The sequence below is a fragment of the Panulirus ornatus genome, chromosome 28 (genome assembly GCF_036320965.1).
Source record: "Panulirus ornatus isolate Po-2019 chromosome 28, ASM3632096v1, whole genome shotgun sequence".
NCBI lineage: Eukaryota > Metazoa > Arthropoda > Malacostraca > Decapoda > Palinuridae > Panulirus > Panulirus ornatus.
The window spans coordinates 22,581,038-22,599,900 of record NC_092251.1 but is presented as its reverse complement, the minus strand read 5'-3'; the positions used below and the strand labels follow the sequence as shown (position 1 = coordinate 22,599,900).

General features: G+C 42.1%; 1 protein-coding gene across 7 annotated transcripts in view; it reads right to left on the bottom strand.

The window, feature by feature from the left end:
- Positions 1 to 18,863, bottom strand: part of LOC139757901 (electron transfer flavoprotein beta subunit lysine methyltransferase-like) — a 251,269-nt gene that overhangs the window by 43,018 nt on the left and 189,388 nt on the right. For all 7 annotated transcript variants that reach the window (XM_071678839.1, XM_071678838.1, XM_071678841.1 and 4 more), the window contains one exon: positions 1,327 to 1,504. In XM_071678839.1, the coding sequence (XP_071534940.1) occupies positions 1,327 to 1,504 (178 nt within the window). The remainder of the gene's footprint in view (positions 1 to 1,326; positions 1,505 to 18,863) is intronic.

Genomic DNA, 18,863 nt, shown 5'->3' with positions numbered 1-18,863 from the left:
TGGAGGTGGAAAGATGGAGTGAAAAAGATTTTGTGTGATCGGGGCCTGAACATGCAGGAGGGTGAAAGGAGGGCAAAGAATAGAGTGAATTGGAGCGATGTGGTATACCAGGGTTGACGTGCTGTCAGTGGATTGAATCAAGGCATGTGTATGGGGGTGGGTTGGGCCATTTCTTTCGTCTGTTTCCTTGCGCTACCTCGCAAACGCGGGAGACAGCAAAAAAAAAAAAAAAAAAAAAAAAAAAAAAAAATATATATATATATATATATATATATATATATATATATATATATATATATATATATATATATATATATATATATATATTTTTTTTTTCAAACTATTCGCCATTTCCCGCATTAGCGAGGTAGCGTTAAGAACAGAGGACTGGGCCATTGAGGGAATATCCTCACCTGGCCCCCTTCTCTGTTCCTTCTTTTGGAAAATTAAAAAAAATTGAGAGGGGAGGGTTTCCAGCCCCCCGCTCCCTCCCCTTTTAGTCGCCTTCTACGACACGCAGGGAATACGTGGGAAGTATTCTTACTCCCCTATCCCCAGGGATATATATATATATATATATATTATATCCCTGGGGATAGGGGAGAAAGAATACTTCCCACGTATTCCCTGAGTGTCGTAGAAGGCGACTAAAAGGGAAGGGAGCGGGGGCTGGAAATCCTCCCCTCTCGTTTTTTTTTTTTTTAATTTTCCGAAAGAAGGAACAGAGAAAAGGGCCAGGTGAGGATATTCCCTCAAAGGCCCAGTCCTCTGTTCTTAACGCTACCTCGCTCGCGGGAAATGGCGAATAGTATGAAAGATATATATATATACATATCAACATATATATACACAGCCATATACATTTACACACATGTATATATTCATACCTGCTTTCCTTCATTCATTCCCAGCACCACCCTGCCCCACGGGAAACAGCATTGCCACCCCGTGCATCAGTTAGGCAGTGCCAGGAAAACAGACAAAAAAAAAAGGCCACATTCGTTCCCACTCACACTCAGTTTCTTGCTGTCATGTGTAATGCACCGAAACCACAGCTCCTTATCCACATCTAGGCTCCACAGGCCTTTCCATGGGCTTTGGAAATATGACCTAGTTATGTTACCTATAATAAAGTAGCAACCACACCTGAACCCTACACTCATTCATGACATTGTATAATACAAACACATCAGAGAATGAAATATAAATGCACAGTATAAGAACAACAATACAGAAAAAACACTATGCACAGTATATGTACTGAACATCAAAAACTTAAATCAGCATCAGAAGAATGCAACTGGCTGGTATGTATAAAGTTATTACCTCTCATGGATCCCACGAAGCCAAGTAAGGACTTCATCAGCAAACTGAGAGTCATACAGCATATCTCCAACAAGAACAACATCATGCTGGCATGGCATACCAGTGAGGTTTTCAGTTGAGACATTATCTACAGTAATCTTGTTCTTTAAACCATTCAGCATCACTGCTTCAATAGCAACTGTAAAATGAAAGAAAGCTTTTATTCATTTCATGCATAGCCATGAACACAGTAATGTTTGTTCAAACAGAAACCAATTTATATTAAAGGAAATATATAATCACAATCTTTTTTTTTTCTTTCAAACTATTCGCCATTTCCCACATTAGCAAGGTAGCGCTAAGAACAGAGGACTGGGCCTTTGAGGGAATATCCTCACTTGGCCCCCTTCTCTGTTTCTTCTTTTGAAAAATTAAAAAAAAAACGAGAGGGGAGGATTTCCAGCCCCCTGCTCCCTCCCCTTTTAGTCACCTTCTATGACATGCATGGAATACTTGGGAAGTATTCTTTCTCCCCTATCCCCAGGGATAATAATCAAAATATATCATATATATTTCACTCAAAACTCAGTCCATATTGGTAGTCTACCATATATTCTCAGACTCCACAGTCATTCAGAAGGTCTTTGTTTCTTTTTTCTCTACCTTTAAATGTCTGTTTCTCTAATCTCCCATTTCTATCAAACAATATCTCTGATGCCCGTCCCCTCCAAAAAACTCCCTCAAAAGGGGTGGCCGCAGGAAAAGCCTCCATAACTAGTGAACTCCAATACCACTTCTTAGCCTTTAGCGCCTCTTCCTTAACAGGCCATTGGCAGTGGGCAACTTTAGTATAGTGTTTCCAGGGCCTCCTAACTAATGTTCCTACTAACTCTACTTATTGTGTCTACTTACTGTTCCTGCCTAATGTTCCAACCTACTTAATGCTCCCACATAATGTTCCTTTCTACTACTTACATATATTGCTCCTACCAATATGCTGAAAAATGCAAGTGTTGGCAAGCAAGAAGATCAATCAGAAAAAATGCATGGAAGAGTGAGAAAGGGAGGTAATTGAAAGCTTAGATGGAAGAGCAGTGAATGTAGGAATGCAGTCATGTGTAAAAAAAAGTGTTTAAAATGTTTAGAGAAATATTATTAAAGCTTGTAAAATCAGTCGGAGGATACAAGGTAGTGAGATACAGCAATAAAAAGGCCATTGCATGGTGGACAGAAGAGATTAGAAATGCTGCGGAAGAGAAGAAAGAAGCACACGGTAGACTGCTCAGTAGGAATGTACCGTTGGAGTTCAGCAAAGGAAGAGGGAAGAATACGAAATATGTAAGTGGAATTTTAAGAAGTTGAGTGAAGAAAGCAAAAAAAGAGTAGACGAAGATTTTGAAAGTATATTAAGAGAAAAGTTTCAAAATAATAAGAAACTAAAATGGAAAGTGAAAAACAAAAGAGTTGGATGTAAGAGTGGAAATATTCATGTGAGAAGTAAGGAAGGGGAATGACTGAATTCGAAAGGAGGAAATAAAAGGAAGATGGAAAGGGTATTTTGAAGAACTGATGAACATGCACTGACTCAGCCCAGTGACAGCACATCGACCCCAGTATACTACACTGTTCCAATTCTTTCTATTCCTTGCACACCTCTCAAGCTCCTGCATATTCAGGCCACAACTGCTCAAAATCTTTTTCACTCCATCCTCTCACCTCCTATTTCGTCTCCTGCTTCTCATTCTTCCCTCCACCTCTGACACATATACCCTCTTTGTCAACCTATCTTCACTTATTCTCTCTATATGTCCAAATAATTTCCACACACCCTCTTTTCATCTCTCAACCACACTCTTTCTTATTACCACACATCTCTCCTACCCTTTCATTACTTACACAATCAAACCACCTCACACCACATATTGTCCTCAAACATCTCATTTCCAACACACCCACCTTCGTACTCACAACCCTATCAATAGCCCATGCCTCGCAACCATATAACATTGTTGGAACTACTATTCCTTCAAACATACCCATTTATGCTCTCAGAGATAATGTTCTTACCTTCCACACATTCTTCAACGCTCCCAGAACCTTCGCTCTCTCCCCCACCCTGTGACTCACTTCTGCTTCCATGGTTCCACCCACTGCCAAATCCACTCCCAGATATCTAAAACACTTCACTTCCTCCAGTTTTTCTCCATTCAAATTTACCTCCTAATTTACTTGTCCCACAACCCTACTGAACCTAAAAACCTTGCTCTTATTCACATTTACTCTCAATTTTATTTTTTCACCAAATTACCAAACTCAGTCACCAACTTCTGCAGTTTCCCACCGGAATCAGCCACCAGCACTATATCATCAGCGAACAAAAACTGACTCACTTCCCAAGCCCTCTCATCCAGAACAGACAGCATACTTACCCCTCTCTCCAAAACTCTTGCATTCACCTCTCTAACAACCCCATCCATAAACAAATTAAACAACCATGGAGACATCACACACCCCTGCCGCAAACCAACATTCACTGGGAACCAATCACTTTCCTCTCTTTCTACTCATACACATGCCTTACATCCTCAACAAAAACTTTTCACTGCTTCTAGAAACTTGCCTCCCACAACAAATAATCTTAGTATCTTCCACAAAGCATCTCTATTAACTCATATGCCTTCTCCAGACCCATAAATGCTACATACAAATCCATTTGTTTTTCAAAGTATTTCTCACATACATTCTTCAAAGCAAACACCTGATCCACACATCCTCTACCACTTCTGAAACCATACTGCTTTTCCCCAATTTGATGCTCTGTACATGCCTTCACCCTCTCAATCAATACCCTCCCATATAGTTTCCAAGGAATAATACTCAACAAACTTATACCTCGTAATTTGAACACTCACCTTTATCCCCTTTGCTTTTGTACAATGGCACTATGCATACATTCCACCAATCCTCAGGCTCTTCACCATGAGCCATACATACACTGAATATCTTTACCAACCAGTCAACAACACAGTCACCCCCTTTTTTAATAAATTCCACTACAATACCATCCAAACCCGCTGCCTTGCCAGCTTTAATCTTCTGCAAAGCTTTTACTACCTCTTCTCTGTTTACCAAATCATTCTCCCTGACCCTCTCACTTCGCACACCACCTTGACCAAAACACCCCATATCTACCACTCTATCCTCAAACACATTCAACAAACCTTCAAAATACTCACTCCATCTCCTCACATCACCCCTACTTGTTATTACCTCCCCATTAGCCCCATTCACTGATGTTCCCATTTGTTCTCTTCTCTTACGCACTTTATTTACCTCCTTTCAAAACATCTTTTTATTCTCCCTAAAATCTAATGATACTCTCTCACCCCAACTCTCATTTGCCCTCTTTTTCACCCTTGCACCTTTTCTTGACTTCCTGCTTCTCTTTTATGCATCTCCCAATCATTTGCACTATTTCCCTGCAAAAATCAACCAAATGCCTCTCTTCTCTTTCACTACCACTCACTACCCTTTCTAATCTGCCCACCTCCTACCTTTCTCATGCCACAAGCATCTTTTGCACAAGCCATCAGTGCTTTCCTAAATACACCCCACCCCATTCCTCCCCTACTCCCTTTACGTCCATTGCTCTCACCTTTTTCCATTCTGCACTCAGTCTCTCCTGGTACTTTCTCACACAAGTTACCTTCCCAAGCTCACTTACTCTCAACACTCTCTTCACCCTAACATTCTCTCTTCTTTTCTGAAAACCTCTACAAATCTTCATCTTTGCCTCCACAAGATAATGATCAGACATCCCTCCAGTTGCACCTCTCAGCACATTAACATCCAAAAGTCTCTCTTTCATGCACCTATCAATTAACACGTAATCCAATAAGGCTCTCTGACCATCTTTCCTATTTAGACACATATACTTATGTATATCTCACTTTTTAAACCAAGTATTCCCAAACACCAGTCCTTTTTCAGCACACAAATCTACAAGTTCTTCATCATTTCCATTTACAACACTAAACACCCCATGTACACCAATCATTCCCTCAATTGCCACATTACTCACCTTTGCATTCAGATCACCCATCATTATTACCCAGTCTCGTGCATAAAAACTGCTAACACACTCACTCAACTGCTCCCAAAACACTTGCCTCTCATGATCTTTCTTCTCATACCCAGGTGCACAGGCATCAATAATCACGCATCTCTCTCCATCCACTTTCAGTTTTACCCATAAAAATCTAGAGTTTACTTTCTTACACTCTATCACATATTCCCACACCTCCTGTTTCAGGAGTAGTGCTACTCATTCCTTTGCTCTTGTCCCCTCACCAACCCCTGACTTTACTCCCAAAACATTCCCAAACCACTCTTCCCCTTTACCCTTGAGCTTAATTTCACTCAGAGCCAAAACATCCAGGTTCCTTTCCTCAAACATACTACCTATCTCTCCTTTTTTCTTATCTTGGTTACATCCACACACATTTAGACACCCCAATTTGAGCCTTCGAGGAGGATGAGCACTCCCCGCGTGACTCCTTCTTCTGTTTCCCCTTTTAGAAAGTTAAAATACAAGGAGGGGAGGGTTTTGTTGATAGAGTGGCAGATATAGGGTGTTTTGGTTGAGGTGGTGTGCAAAGTTAGAGGGTCAAGGAAAATGGTTTGCTAAACAGAGAAGAGGGAGTGAAAGCTTTGAGGAAGATGAAAGCCAGCTAGGCGGCAGGTTTGGATGGTTTTGCTGTGGAATCTATTAAAAAAGGGAGTGATTATGTCATTGGGTCACTATGTCATTGATTTGTTGGTAAAGATATTCAAAGAATATATGGCTAATGTTGAAGTGCCTGAGGATTGGCGGAATGCATGTATAGTGCCATCATACAAAGGCAAAGGGGATAAAGGTGAGTGTTCAAATTACTGAGGTATTAGTTTGAGTATTCCTGGGAAATTATATGGGAGGGTATTGATTGAGAGGGTAAAGGCATGTACAGAGCATTAGATTGGGGAAGAGCAGTGGGGTTTCAGAAGTGGTAGAGGAGGTGTGGATTAGGTGCTTGCTTTGAAGAATATATGAGAAATATGTGAGAAAAACAGATGGATTTGTATGTAGCATTTATGGATCTGGAGAAGGCATACAACAGGGTTGACAGAGATGCTTTGTGGAAGGTATTAAGAGTATATGGTGTGGGAGGTAAGCTGCTAGAAGCAGTGGTAAGTTTTTAATAATGATGTAAGGCATGTGTATGAGTAGGAAGAGAGGAAAGTGATTGGTTCCCCATGAATGTTGATTTACGGCAGGGGAGCATGATGTCTCCATGGTTGTTCAATTTGTTTATGGATGGGATAGTTAGGGAGGTGAATGCAAGAGTTTTGGAGAGAGAGGTAAGTATGCAGTCTTTTGTGGATGAGAGGGCTTGGGAAGTGAGTCAGTTGTTGTTCGCTGATGATACAGCGTTAGTGGCTGATTCAGGTGAGAAACTGTAGAAGCTGGTAACTGAGTCTAGTAAAGTGTGTGAAAGAAGAAAGTTGAGAGCAAATGTGAATAAGAGCAAGGTTATTAGGTTCAGTAGGGTTAAGGGGCAAGTTAACTGAGAGAAAGTGAAGTGTATTAGATATTTGGGAGTGGATTTGGCAGCAGATGGAACCATGGAAGCAGAAGTGAGTCAAATGGTGGGGGAGGGGGCAAAGGTTCTGGGAGTGTTGAGGAATACGTGGAAGGTGAGAATGTTATCTCGGAGCAAAAATGGATATGTTTGAAGGAATAGTGGTTCCAACATTGTTATATGGTTGTGAGGCATGGGCTATAGATAAGGTTGTGCAGAGGAAGGTGGATGTGTTGGAAATGAAATTTGAGGACAACATGTGGAGTGAGGTGGTTTGATCGAGTAAGTAATGAAAGAGTAAGAGAGATGTGTGGTAATAGAAAGAGTGTGGTTGAGAGAGCATAAGAGGGTGTGTTGAAATGGTTTGGTCACATGGAGAGAATGAGTGAGGGAAGATTGACCAAGAGGATATATGTGTCAGAGGTGGAGGGAGCGAGGAGAAGTGGGAGACCAAATTGGAGGTGGAAAGATAGAGTGAAAAAGATTTTGAGTGATCGGGGCCTGAACATGCAGGAGGGTGAAAGGCGTGCAAGGAATCGAGTGAACTGGAACGATGTGGTATACCGGGGTCGACGTGCTGTCAATGGATTGAACCAGGGCATGTGAAGCATCTGGGGTAAACCATGGGAAGTTCTGTGGGGCCTGGATGTGGAAAGGGAGCTGTGGTTTCAGTGCATTATTACATGACAGCTAGAGACTGAATGTGAACGAAAGTGGCCTTTGTTGTCTTTTCCTAGCGCTAACTCGCGCACATTTGGGGGGAGGGGGTGTTTATTTTTCATGTGTGGCGGGGTTTCGACTGGAATGAATAAAGGCAGACAGCATGAATTATGTGCATGTGTATATATGTATATGTCTGTGTGCGTACATATATGTATACGTTGAGATGTATAGGTATGTATATATATATATATATATATATATATATTTATTTTATTTATTTATTTTGCTTTGTTGCTGTCTCCCGCGTTTGCGAGGTAGCGCAAGGAAACAGACGAAAGAAATGGCCCAACCCACCCCCATACACAAGCAAGGAAACAGACGAAAGAAATGGCCCAACCCACCCCCATACACAATGTATATACATACACATCCACACACGCAAATATACATACCTATACATCTCAATGTACACATATATATACACACACAGACACATATACCCATGCACACAATTCACACTGTCTGCCTTTATTCATTCCCATCGCCACCTCGCCACACATGGAATACCATCCCCCTCCCCCCTCATGTGTGCGAGGTAGCACTACGAAAAGACAACAAAGGCCCCATTCATTCACACTCAGTCTCTAGCAGACATGCAATAATGCCCAAAACCACAGCTCCCTTTCCACATCCAGGCCCCACACAACTTTCCATGGTTTACCCCAGACGCTTCACATGCCCTGATTCAATCCACTGACAGCACGTCAACCCCGGTATACCACATCGATCCAATTCACTCTATTCCTTGCCCGCCTTTCACCCTCCTGCATGTTCAGGCCCCGATCACACAAAATCTTTTTCACTCCATCTTTCCACTTCCAATTTGGTCTCCCACTTCTCCTCATTCCCTCCACCTTCGACACATATATCCTCTTGGTCAATTTTTCCTCACTCATTCTCTCCATGTGCCCAAACCATTTCAAAACACCCTCTTCTGCTCTCTCAACCACGCTCTTTTTATTTCCACACATCTCTCATACCCTTACATTACTTACTCGATCAAACCACCTCACACCACACATTGTCCTCAAACATCTCATTCCTAGCACATCTACCCTCCTGCGCACAACTCTATCCATAGACCACACCTCGCAACCATACGACATTGTTGGAACCACTATTCCTTCAAACATACCCATTTTTGCTTTCCGACATAATGTTCTCGACTTCCAAACATTCTTAAAGGCTCCCAGGATTTTCGCCCCCTCCCCCACCCTATGATTCACTTCCGCTTCCATGGTTCCATCTGCTGCCAGATCCACTCCCAGATATCTAAAACACTTTACTTCATCTAGTTTTTCTCCATTCAAACTTACCTCCCAATTGACTTGACCCTCAACCCTACTGTACCTAATAACCTTGCTCTTATTCACATTTACTCTTAACTTTCTTCTTTCACACACTTTACTAAACTCAGTCACCAGCTTCTGCAGTTTCTTACATGAATCAGCCACCAGTGCTGTGTCATCAGCAAACAACAACTGACTCACTTCCCAAGCTCTCTCATCCACAACAGACTTCATACTTGCCCCTCTTTCCAAAACTCTTGCATTCACCTCCCTAACAACCCCATCCATAAACAAATTAAACAACCATGGAGACATCACACACCCCTGCCGCAAACCTACTTTCACTGAGGACCAATCACTTTCCTCTCTTCCTACACATACACATGCCTTACATCCTCGATAAAAACTTTTCACTGCTTCTAACAACTTGCCTCCCACACCATATATTCTCAATACCTTCCACAGAGCATCTCTATCAACTCTTGCATTCACCTCCCTAACAACCCCATCCATAAACAAATTAAACAACCATGGAGACATCACACACCCCTGCCGCAAACCTACATTCACTGAGAACCAATCACTCTCCTCTCTTCCTACACGTACACATGCCTTACATCCTCGATAAAAACTTTTCACTGCTTCTAACAACTTTCCTCCCACACCATATATTCTTAATACCTCCCACAGAGCATCTCTATCAACTCTATCATATGCCTTCTCCAGATCCATAAATGCTACATACAAATCCATTTGCTTTTCTAAGTATTTCTCACATACATTCTTCAAAGCAAACACCTGATCCACACATCCTCTACCACTTCTGAAACCACACTGCTCTTCCCCAATCTGATGCTCTGTACATGCCTTCACCCTCTCAATCAATACCCTCCCATATAATTTACCAGGAATACTCAACAAACTTATACCTCTGTAATTTGAGCACTAACTCTTATCCCCTTTGCCTTTGTACAATGGCACTATGCACGCATTCCGCCAATCCTCAGGCACCTCACCATGAGTCATACATACATTAAATAACCTTACCAACCAGTCAACAATACAGTCACCCCCTTTTTTAATAAATTCCACTGCAATACCATCCAAACCTGCTGCCTTGCCGGCTTTCATCTTCCGCAAAGCTTTTACTACCTCTTCTCTGTTTACCAAATCATTTTCCCTAACCCTCTCACTTTGCACACCACCTCGACCAAAACACCCTATATCTGCCACTCTATCATCAAACACATTCAACAAACCTTCAAAATACTCACTCCATCTCCTTCTCACATAACCACTACTTGTTATCACCTTCCCATTTGTGCCCTTCACTGAAGTTCCCATTTGCTCCCTTGTCTTACGCACTTTATTTACCTCCTTCCAGAACATCTTTTTATTCTCCCTAAAATTTAATGATACCCTCTCACCCCAACTCTCATTTGCCCTCTTTTTCACCTCTTGCACCTTTCTCTTGACCTCCTGTATCTTTCTTTTATACATCTCCCACTCAATTGCATTTTTTCCCTGCAAAAATCGTCTAAATGCCTCTCTCTTCTCTTTCACTAATAATCTTACTTCTTCATCCCACCACTCACTACCCTTTCTAATCAACCCACCTCCCACGCTTCTCATGCCACAAGCATCTTTTGCGCAATCCATCACTGATTAAATAAATACATCCCATTCCTCCCCCACTCCCCTTACTTCCATTGTTCTCACCTTTTTCCATTCTGTACTCAGTCTCTCCTGGTACTTCCTCACACAAGTCTCCTTCCCAAGCTCACTTACTCTCACCACCCTCTTCACCCCAACATTCACTCTTCTTTTCTGAAAACCCATACAAATCTTCACCTTAGCCTCCACAAGATAATGATCAGACATCCCTCCAGTTGCACCTCTCAGCACATTTACATCCAAAAGTCTCTCTTTCGCACGTCTGTCAATTAACACGTAATCCAATAATGCTCTCTGGCCATCTCTCCTACTTACATACGTATACTTATGTATATCTCGCTTTTTAAACCAGGTATTCCCAATCACCAGTCCTTTTTCAGCACATGAATCTACAAGCTCTTCACCATTTCCATTTACAACACTGATCACCCCATGTATACCAATTATTCCCTAACTGCCACAATACTCACTTTTGCATTCAAATCACCCATCACTATAACCCGGTCTCGTGCATCAAAACCACTAACACACTCATTCAGCTGCTCCCAAAACACTTGCCTCATGATCTTTCTTCTCATGCCCAGGTGCATATGCACCAATAATCACCCATCTCTCTCCATCAACTTTCAGTTTTACCCATATTAATCGAGAATTTACTTTCTTACATTCTATCACATACTCCCACAACTCCTATTTCAGGAGTACTGCTACTCCTTCCCTTGCTCTTGTCCTCTCACTAACCCCTGACTTTACTACGAGTAGGATGAGCACTCCCCGTGTGACTCCTTCTGTTTCCCATTTTTTAGAAAGTTAAAATTACAAGGAGGGGAGGATTTCTGGCCCCCCGCTCCTGTCCCCTCTAGTCGCCTTCTACGACACGTGAGGAATGCGTGGGAAGTATTCTTTCACCCCTATTCCCCAGGATAATATATATATACACATATATATTTTATATTTATTTATTTATTATACTTTGTCGCTGTCTCCCGCGTTTGCGAGGTAGCGCAACGAAACAGACGAAAGAAATGGCCCAACCCACCCCCATACACATGTATATACATACGTCCACACACGCAAATATACATACCTACACAGCTTTCCATGGTTTACCCCACACGCTTCACATGCCTTGATTCAATCCACTGACAGCACGTCAACCCCGGTATACCACATCGCTCCAATTCACTCTATTCCTTGCCCTCCTTTCACCCTCCTGCATGTTCAGGCCCCTATCACACAAAATCTTTTTCACTCCATCTTTCCACCTCCAATTTGGTCTCCCTCTTCTCCTCGTTCCCTCCACCTCCGACACATATATCCTCTTGGTCAATCTTTCCTCACTCATTCTCTCCATGTGCCCAAACCACTTCAAAACACCCTCTTCTGCTCTCTCAACCACGCTCTTTTTATTTCCACACATCTCTCTTACCCTTACGTTACTCACTCGATCAAACCACCTCACACCACACATTGTCCTCAAACATCTCATTTCCAGCACATCCATCCTCCTGTGCACAACTCTATCCATAGCCCACGCCTCGCAACCATACAACATTGTTGGAACCACTATTCCTTCAAACATACCCATTTTTGCTTTCCGAGATAATGTTCTCGACTTCCACACATTCTTCAAGGCCCCCAGAATTTTCACCCCCTCCCCCACCCTATGATCCACTTCCGTTTCCATGGTTCCATCCGCTGCCAGATCCACTCCCAGATATCTAAAACACTTCACTTCCTCCAGTTTTTCTCCATTCAAACTCACCTCCCAATTGACTTGACCCTCAACCCTACTGTACCTAATAACCTTGCTCTTATTCACATTTACTCTTAACTTTCTTCTTCCACACACTTTACCAAACTCAGTCACCAGCTTCTGCAGTTTCTCACATGAATGAGCCACCAGCGCTGTATCATCAGCGAACAACAACTGACTCACTTCCCAAGCTCTCTCATCCCCAACAGACTTCATACTTGCCCCTCTTTCCAAAACTCTTGCATTCACCTCCCTAACAACCCCATCCATAAACAAATTAAACAACCATGGAGACATCACACACCCTTGCCGCAAACCTACATTCACTGAGAACCAATCACTTTCCTCTCTTCCTACACGTACACATGCCTTACATCCTCGATAAAAACTTTTCACTGCTTCTAACAACTTGCCTCCCACACCATATATTCTTAATACCTTCCACAGAGCATCTCTATCAACTCTATCATATGCCTTCTCCAGATCCATAAATGCTACATACAAATCCATTTGCTTTTCTAAGTATTTCTCACATACATTCTTCAAAGCAAACACCTGATCCACACATCCTCTACCACTTCTGAAACCACACTGCTCTTCCCCAATCTGATGCTCTGTACATGCCTTCACCCTTCTCAATCAATATCCTCCCATATAATTTACCAGGAATACTCAACAAACTTATACCTCTGTAATTTGAGCGCTCACTCTTATCCCCTTTGCCTTTGTACAATGGCACTATGCACGCATTCCGCCAATCCTCAGGCACCTCACCATGAGTCATACATACATTAAATAACCTTACCAACCAGTCAACAATACAGTCACCCCCTTTTTTAATAAATTCCACTGCAATACCATCCAAACCTGCTGCCTTGCCGGCTTTCATCTTCCGCAAAGCTTTTACTACCTCTTCTCTGTTTACCAAATCATTTTCCCTAACCCTCTCACTTTGCACACCACCTCGACCAAAACACCCTATATCTGCCACTCTATCATCAAACACATTCAACAAACCTTCAAAATACTCACTCCATCTCCTTCTCACATCACCACTACTTGTTATCACCTCCCCATTTGTGCCCTTCACTGAAGTTCCCATTTGCTCCCTTGTCTTACGCACTTTATTTACCTCCTTCCAGAACATCTTTTTATTCTCCCTAAAATTTAATGATACTCTCTCACCCCAACTCTCATTTGCCCTCTTTTTCACCTCTTGCACCTTTCTCTTGACCTCCTGTCTCTTTCTTTTATACATCTCCCACTCAATTGCATTTTTTCCCTGCAAAAATCGTCCAAATGCCTCTCTCTTCTCTTTCACTAATACTCTTACTTCTTCATCCCACCACTCACTACCCTTTCTAATCAACCCACCTCCCACTCTTCTCATGCCACAAGCATCTTTTGCGCAATCCATCACTGATTACATAAATACATCCCATTCCTCCCCCACTCCCCTTACTTCCATTGTTCTCACCTTTTTCCATTCTGTACTCAGTCTCTCCTGGTACTTCCTCACACAAGTCTCCTTCCCAAGCTCACTTACTCTCACCACCCTCTTCACCCCAACATTCACTCTTCTTTTCTGAAAACCCATACAAATCTTCACCTTAGCCTCCACAAGATAATGATCAGACATCCCTCCAGTTGCACCTCTCAGCACATTTACATCCAAAAGTCTCTCTTTCGCACGTCTGTCAATTAACACGTAATCCAATAACGCTCTCTGGCCATCTCTCCTACTTACATACGTATACTTATGTATATCTCGCTTTTTAAACCAGGTATTCCCAATCACCAGTCCTTTTTCAGCACATGAATCTACAAGCTCTTCACCATTTCCATTTACAACACTGATCACCCCATGTATACCAATTATTCCCTAACTGCCACAATACTCACTTTTGCATTCAAATCACCCATCACTATAACCCGGTCTCGTGCATCAAAACCACTAACACACTCATTCAGCTGCTCCCAAAACACTTGCCTCATGATCTTTCTTCTCATGCCCAGGTGCATATGCACCAATAATCACCCATCTCTCTCCATCAACTTTCAGTTTTACCCATATTAATTGAGAATTTACTTTCTTACATTCTATCACATACTCCCACAACTCCTATTTCAGTAGTACTGCTACTCCTTCCCTTGCTCTTGTCCTCTCACTAACCCCTGACTTTACTACGAGTAGGATGAGCACTCCCCGTGTGACTCCTTCTGTTTCCCATTTTTTAGAAAGTTAAAATTACAAGGAGGGGAGGATTTCTGGCCCCCCGCTCCTGTCCCCTCTAGTCGCCTTCTACGACACGTGAGGAATGCGTGGGAAGTATTCTTTCACCCCTATTCCCCGGGATAATATATATATACACATATATATTTTATATTTATTTATTTATTATACTTTGTCGCTGTCTCCCGCGTTTGCGAGGTAGCGCAAGGAAACAGACGAAAGAAATGGCCCAACCCACCCCCATACACATGTATATACATACGTCCACACACGCAAATATACATACCTACACAGCTTTCCATGGTTTACCCCAGACGCTTCACATGCCTTGATTCAATCCACTGACAGCACGTCAACCCCGGTATACCACATCGCTCCAATTCACTCTATTCCTTGCCCTCCTTTCACCCTCCTGCATGTTCAGGCCCCTATCACACAAAATCTTTTTCACTCCATCTTTCCACCTCCAATTTGGTCTCCCTCTTCTCCTCGTTCCCTCCACCTCCGACACATATATCCTCTTGGTCAATCTTTCCTCACTCATTCTCTCCATGTGCCCAAACCACTTCAAAACACCCTCTTCTGCTCTCTCAACCACGCTCTTTTTATTTCCACACATCTCTCTTACCCTTACGTTACTCACTCGATCAAACCACCTCACACCACACATTGTCCTCAAACATCTCATTTCCAGCACATCCATCCTCCTGTGCACAACTCTATCCATAGCCCACGCCTCGCAACCATACAACATTGTTGGAACCACTATTCCTTCAAACATACCCATTTTTGCTTTCCGAGATAATGTTCTCGACTTCCACACATTCTTCAAGGCCCCCAGAATTTTCACCCCCTCCCCCACCCTATGATCCACTTCCGTTTCCATGGTTCCATCCGCTGACAGATCCACTCCCAGATATCTAAAACACTTCACTTCCTCCAGTTTTTCTCCATTCAAACTCACCTCCCAATTGACTTGACCCTCAACCCTACTGTACCTAATAACCTTGCTCTTATTCACATTTACTCTTAACTTTCTTCTTCCACACACTTTACCAAACTCAGTCACCAGCTTCTGCAGTTTCTCACATGAATGAGCCACCAGCGCTGTATCATCAGCGAACAACAACTGACTCACTTCCCAAGCTCTCTCATCCCCAACAGACTTCATACTTGCCCCTCTTTCCAAAACTCTTGCATTCACCTCCCTAACCACCCCATCCATAAACAAATTAAACAACCATGGAGACATCACACACCCTTGCCGCAAACCTACATTCACTGAGAACCAATCACTTTCCTCTCTTCCTACACGTACACATGCCTTACATCCTCGATAAAAACTTTTCACTGCTTCTAACAACTTGCCTCCCACACCATATATTCTTAATACCTTCCACAGAGCATCTCTATCAACTCTATCATATGCCTTCTCCAGATCCATAAATGCTACATACAAATCCATTTGCTTTTCTAAGTATTTCTCACATACATTCTTCAAAGCAAACACCTGATCCACACATCCTCTACCACTTCTGAAACCACACTGCTCTTCCCCAATCTGATGCTCTGTACATGCCTTCACCTTCTCAATCAATATCCTCCCATATAATTTACCAGGAATACTCAACAAACTTATACCTCTGTAATTTGAGCGCTCACTCTTATCCCCTTTGCCTTTGTACAATGGCACTATGCACGCATTCCGCCAATCCTCAGGCACCTCACCATGAGTCATACATACATTAAATAACCTTACCAACCAGTCAACAATACAGTCACCCCCTTTTTTAATAAATTCCACTGCAATACCATCCAAACCTGCTGCCTTGCCGGCTTTCATCTTCCGCAAAGCTTTTACTACCTCTTCTCTGTTTACCAAATCATTTTCCCTAACCCTCTCACATTGCACACCACCTCGACCAAAACACCCTATATCTGCCACTCTATCATCAAACACATTCAACAAACCTTCAAAATACTCACTCCATCTCCTTCTCACATCACCACTACTTGTTATCACCTCCCCATTTGCGCCCTTCACTGAAGTTCCCATTTGCTCCCTTGTCTTACGCACTTTATTTACCTCCTTCCAGAACATCTTTTTATTCTCCCTAAAATTTAATGATACTCTCTCACCCCAACTCTCATTTGCCCTTTTTTTCACCTCTTGCACCTTTCTCTTGACCTCCTGTCTCTTTCTTTTATACATCTCCCACTCAATTGCATTTTTTCCCTGCAAAAATCGTCCAAATGCCTCTCTCTTCTCTTTCACTAATACTCTTACTTCTTCATCCCACCACTCACTACCCTTTCTAATCAACCCACCTCCCACTCTTCTCATGCCACAAGCATCTTTTGCGCAATCCATCACTGATTAAATAAATACATCCCATTCCTCCCCCACTCCCCTTACTTCCATTGTTCTCACCTTTTTCCATTCTGTACTCAGTCTCTCCTGGTACTTCCTCACACAAGTCTCCTTCCCAAGCTCACTTACTCTCACCACCCTCTTCACCCCAACATTCACTCTTCTTTTCTGAAAACCCATACAAATCTTCACCTTAGCCTCCACAAGATAATGATCAGACATCCCTCCAGTTGCACCTCTCAGCACATTAACATCCAAAAGTCTCTCTTTCCCGCGCCTGCCAATTAACACGTAATCCAATAACGCTCTCTGGCCATCTCTCCTACTTACATAAGTATACTTATGTATATCTCGCTTTTTAAACCAGGTATTCCCAATCATCAGTCCTTTTTCAGCACATAAATCTACAAGCTCTTCACCATTTCCATTTACAACACTGAACACCCCATGTATACCAATTATTCCCTCAACTGCCACATTACTCATTATATATATATATATATATATATATATATATATATCTTTTTTTCTTCTTTTAAACTATTTGCCATTTCCCGCGTTAGCGAGGTAGCGTTAAGAACAGAGGACTGGGCCTTTTTTGGAATATCCTCATCTGGCCCCCTCTGCTCCTTCTTTTGGAAAATGAAAAAAAAAACGAGAGGGGAGGAGTTCCAGCCCCCCGCTCCCTCCCATTTTAGTCGCCTTCTACGACACGCAGGGAATACGTGGGAAGTATTCTTAATCCCCTATCCCCAGGGATAATATATATATATATATATATATATATATATATATATATACATATGGGGATAGGGGATTAAGAATAATATATATATATATATATATATATATATATATATATATACATATGGGGATAGGGGATTAAGAATACTTCCCACGTATTCCCTGCGTGTCGTAGAAGGCGACTAAAAGGGGAGGGAGCAGGGGGGCAGGAAGTCCTCCCCTCTCCTTTTTTTTTTTTTTTTTCCAAAAGAAGGAACAGAGGGGGGCCAGGTGAGGATATTCCAAAAAAGGACCAGTCCTCTGTTCTTAACGCTACCTCGCTAACGCGGGAAATGGCGAATAGTTTAAAAGAAGCAAAATGAAAAATGTAAGAAATAATTTAGAAAACTGAAACTTCTAGCTTGAAATGAAATGAAAAAATGAATGTCACATAATGGTTCAACCTCTGGCTATGGAAAAGGGAAATGTATAATTTATTTACACAAACGTCAATAGTAGTTTTCATCAATTTAACCACTGTATCATACTGTTTGGTCCACTTCTCTTATCATGAAACTGGAATATTGGCTTATGATGTTTCTCAATTGTCTTCATTACACAAAGTACAACCATATCTTGGATACATGAGGGTAGGTAGTTGGTCATCCGCCATAATAAAGCCTTGACAGACCAAAAATTTATCTGGACCTCGACTTTTCCAGTACATTTATGAAAAACACCTTTTTGCTTTCCATCTCTATCACTTTGAAAAAAAACTCCTTTTGCTCACATTTCAATGAAAGAATAAGCTTCAATGTCTAAGCTACATTTTTTTCCAATTTCACTATTTTCTTGTCAGAGCATCATGTATGAAAACTATCACTCCAGTAACACAACTATAAACATTTACTTCCCCTTTAAAAAAGTTTTGGGGAAGTCTGTCTCGATACACTGCGGGTCACTCTACCACCTGGCGAGGTTTGTGTTGCAATGGTTCTTAATTCACAAAAGTAGTAGCATTACTGGTGGGCGGAAGAACATTCTTGTAACCAAAGCGAGGATCACAGTCCGTGCAACTACTTGTACCACCACGTCCAGTATGTTCACCCGAAGCGGTTCCGTGCACCTTGATCCTTCCAAGCTGGATATATCTCATCATCATCCTGTCTCA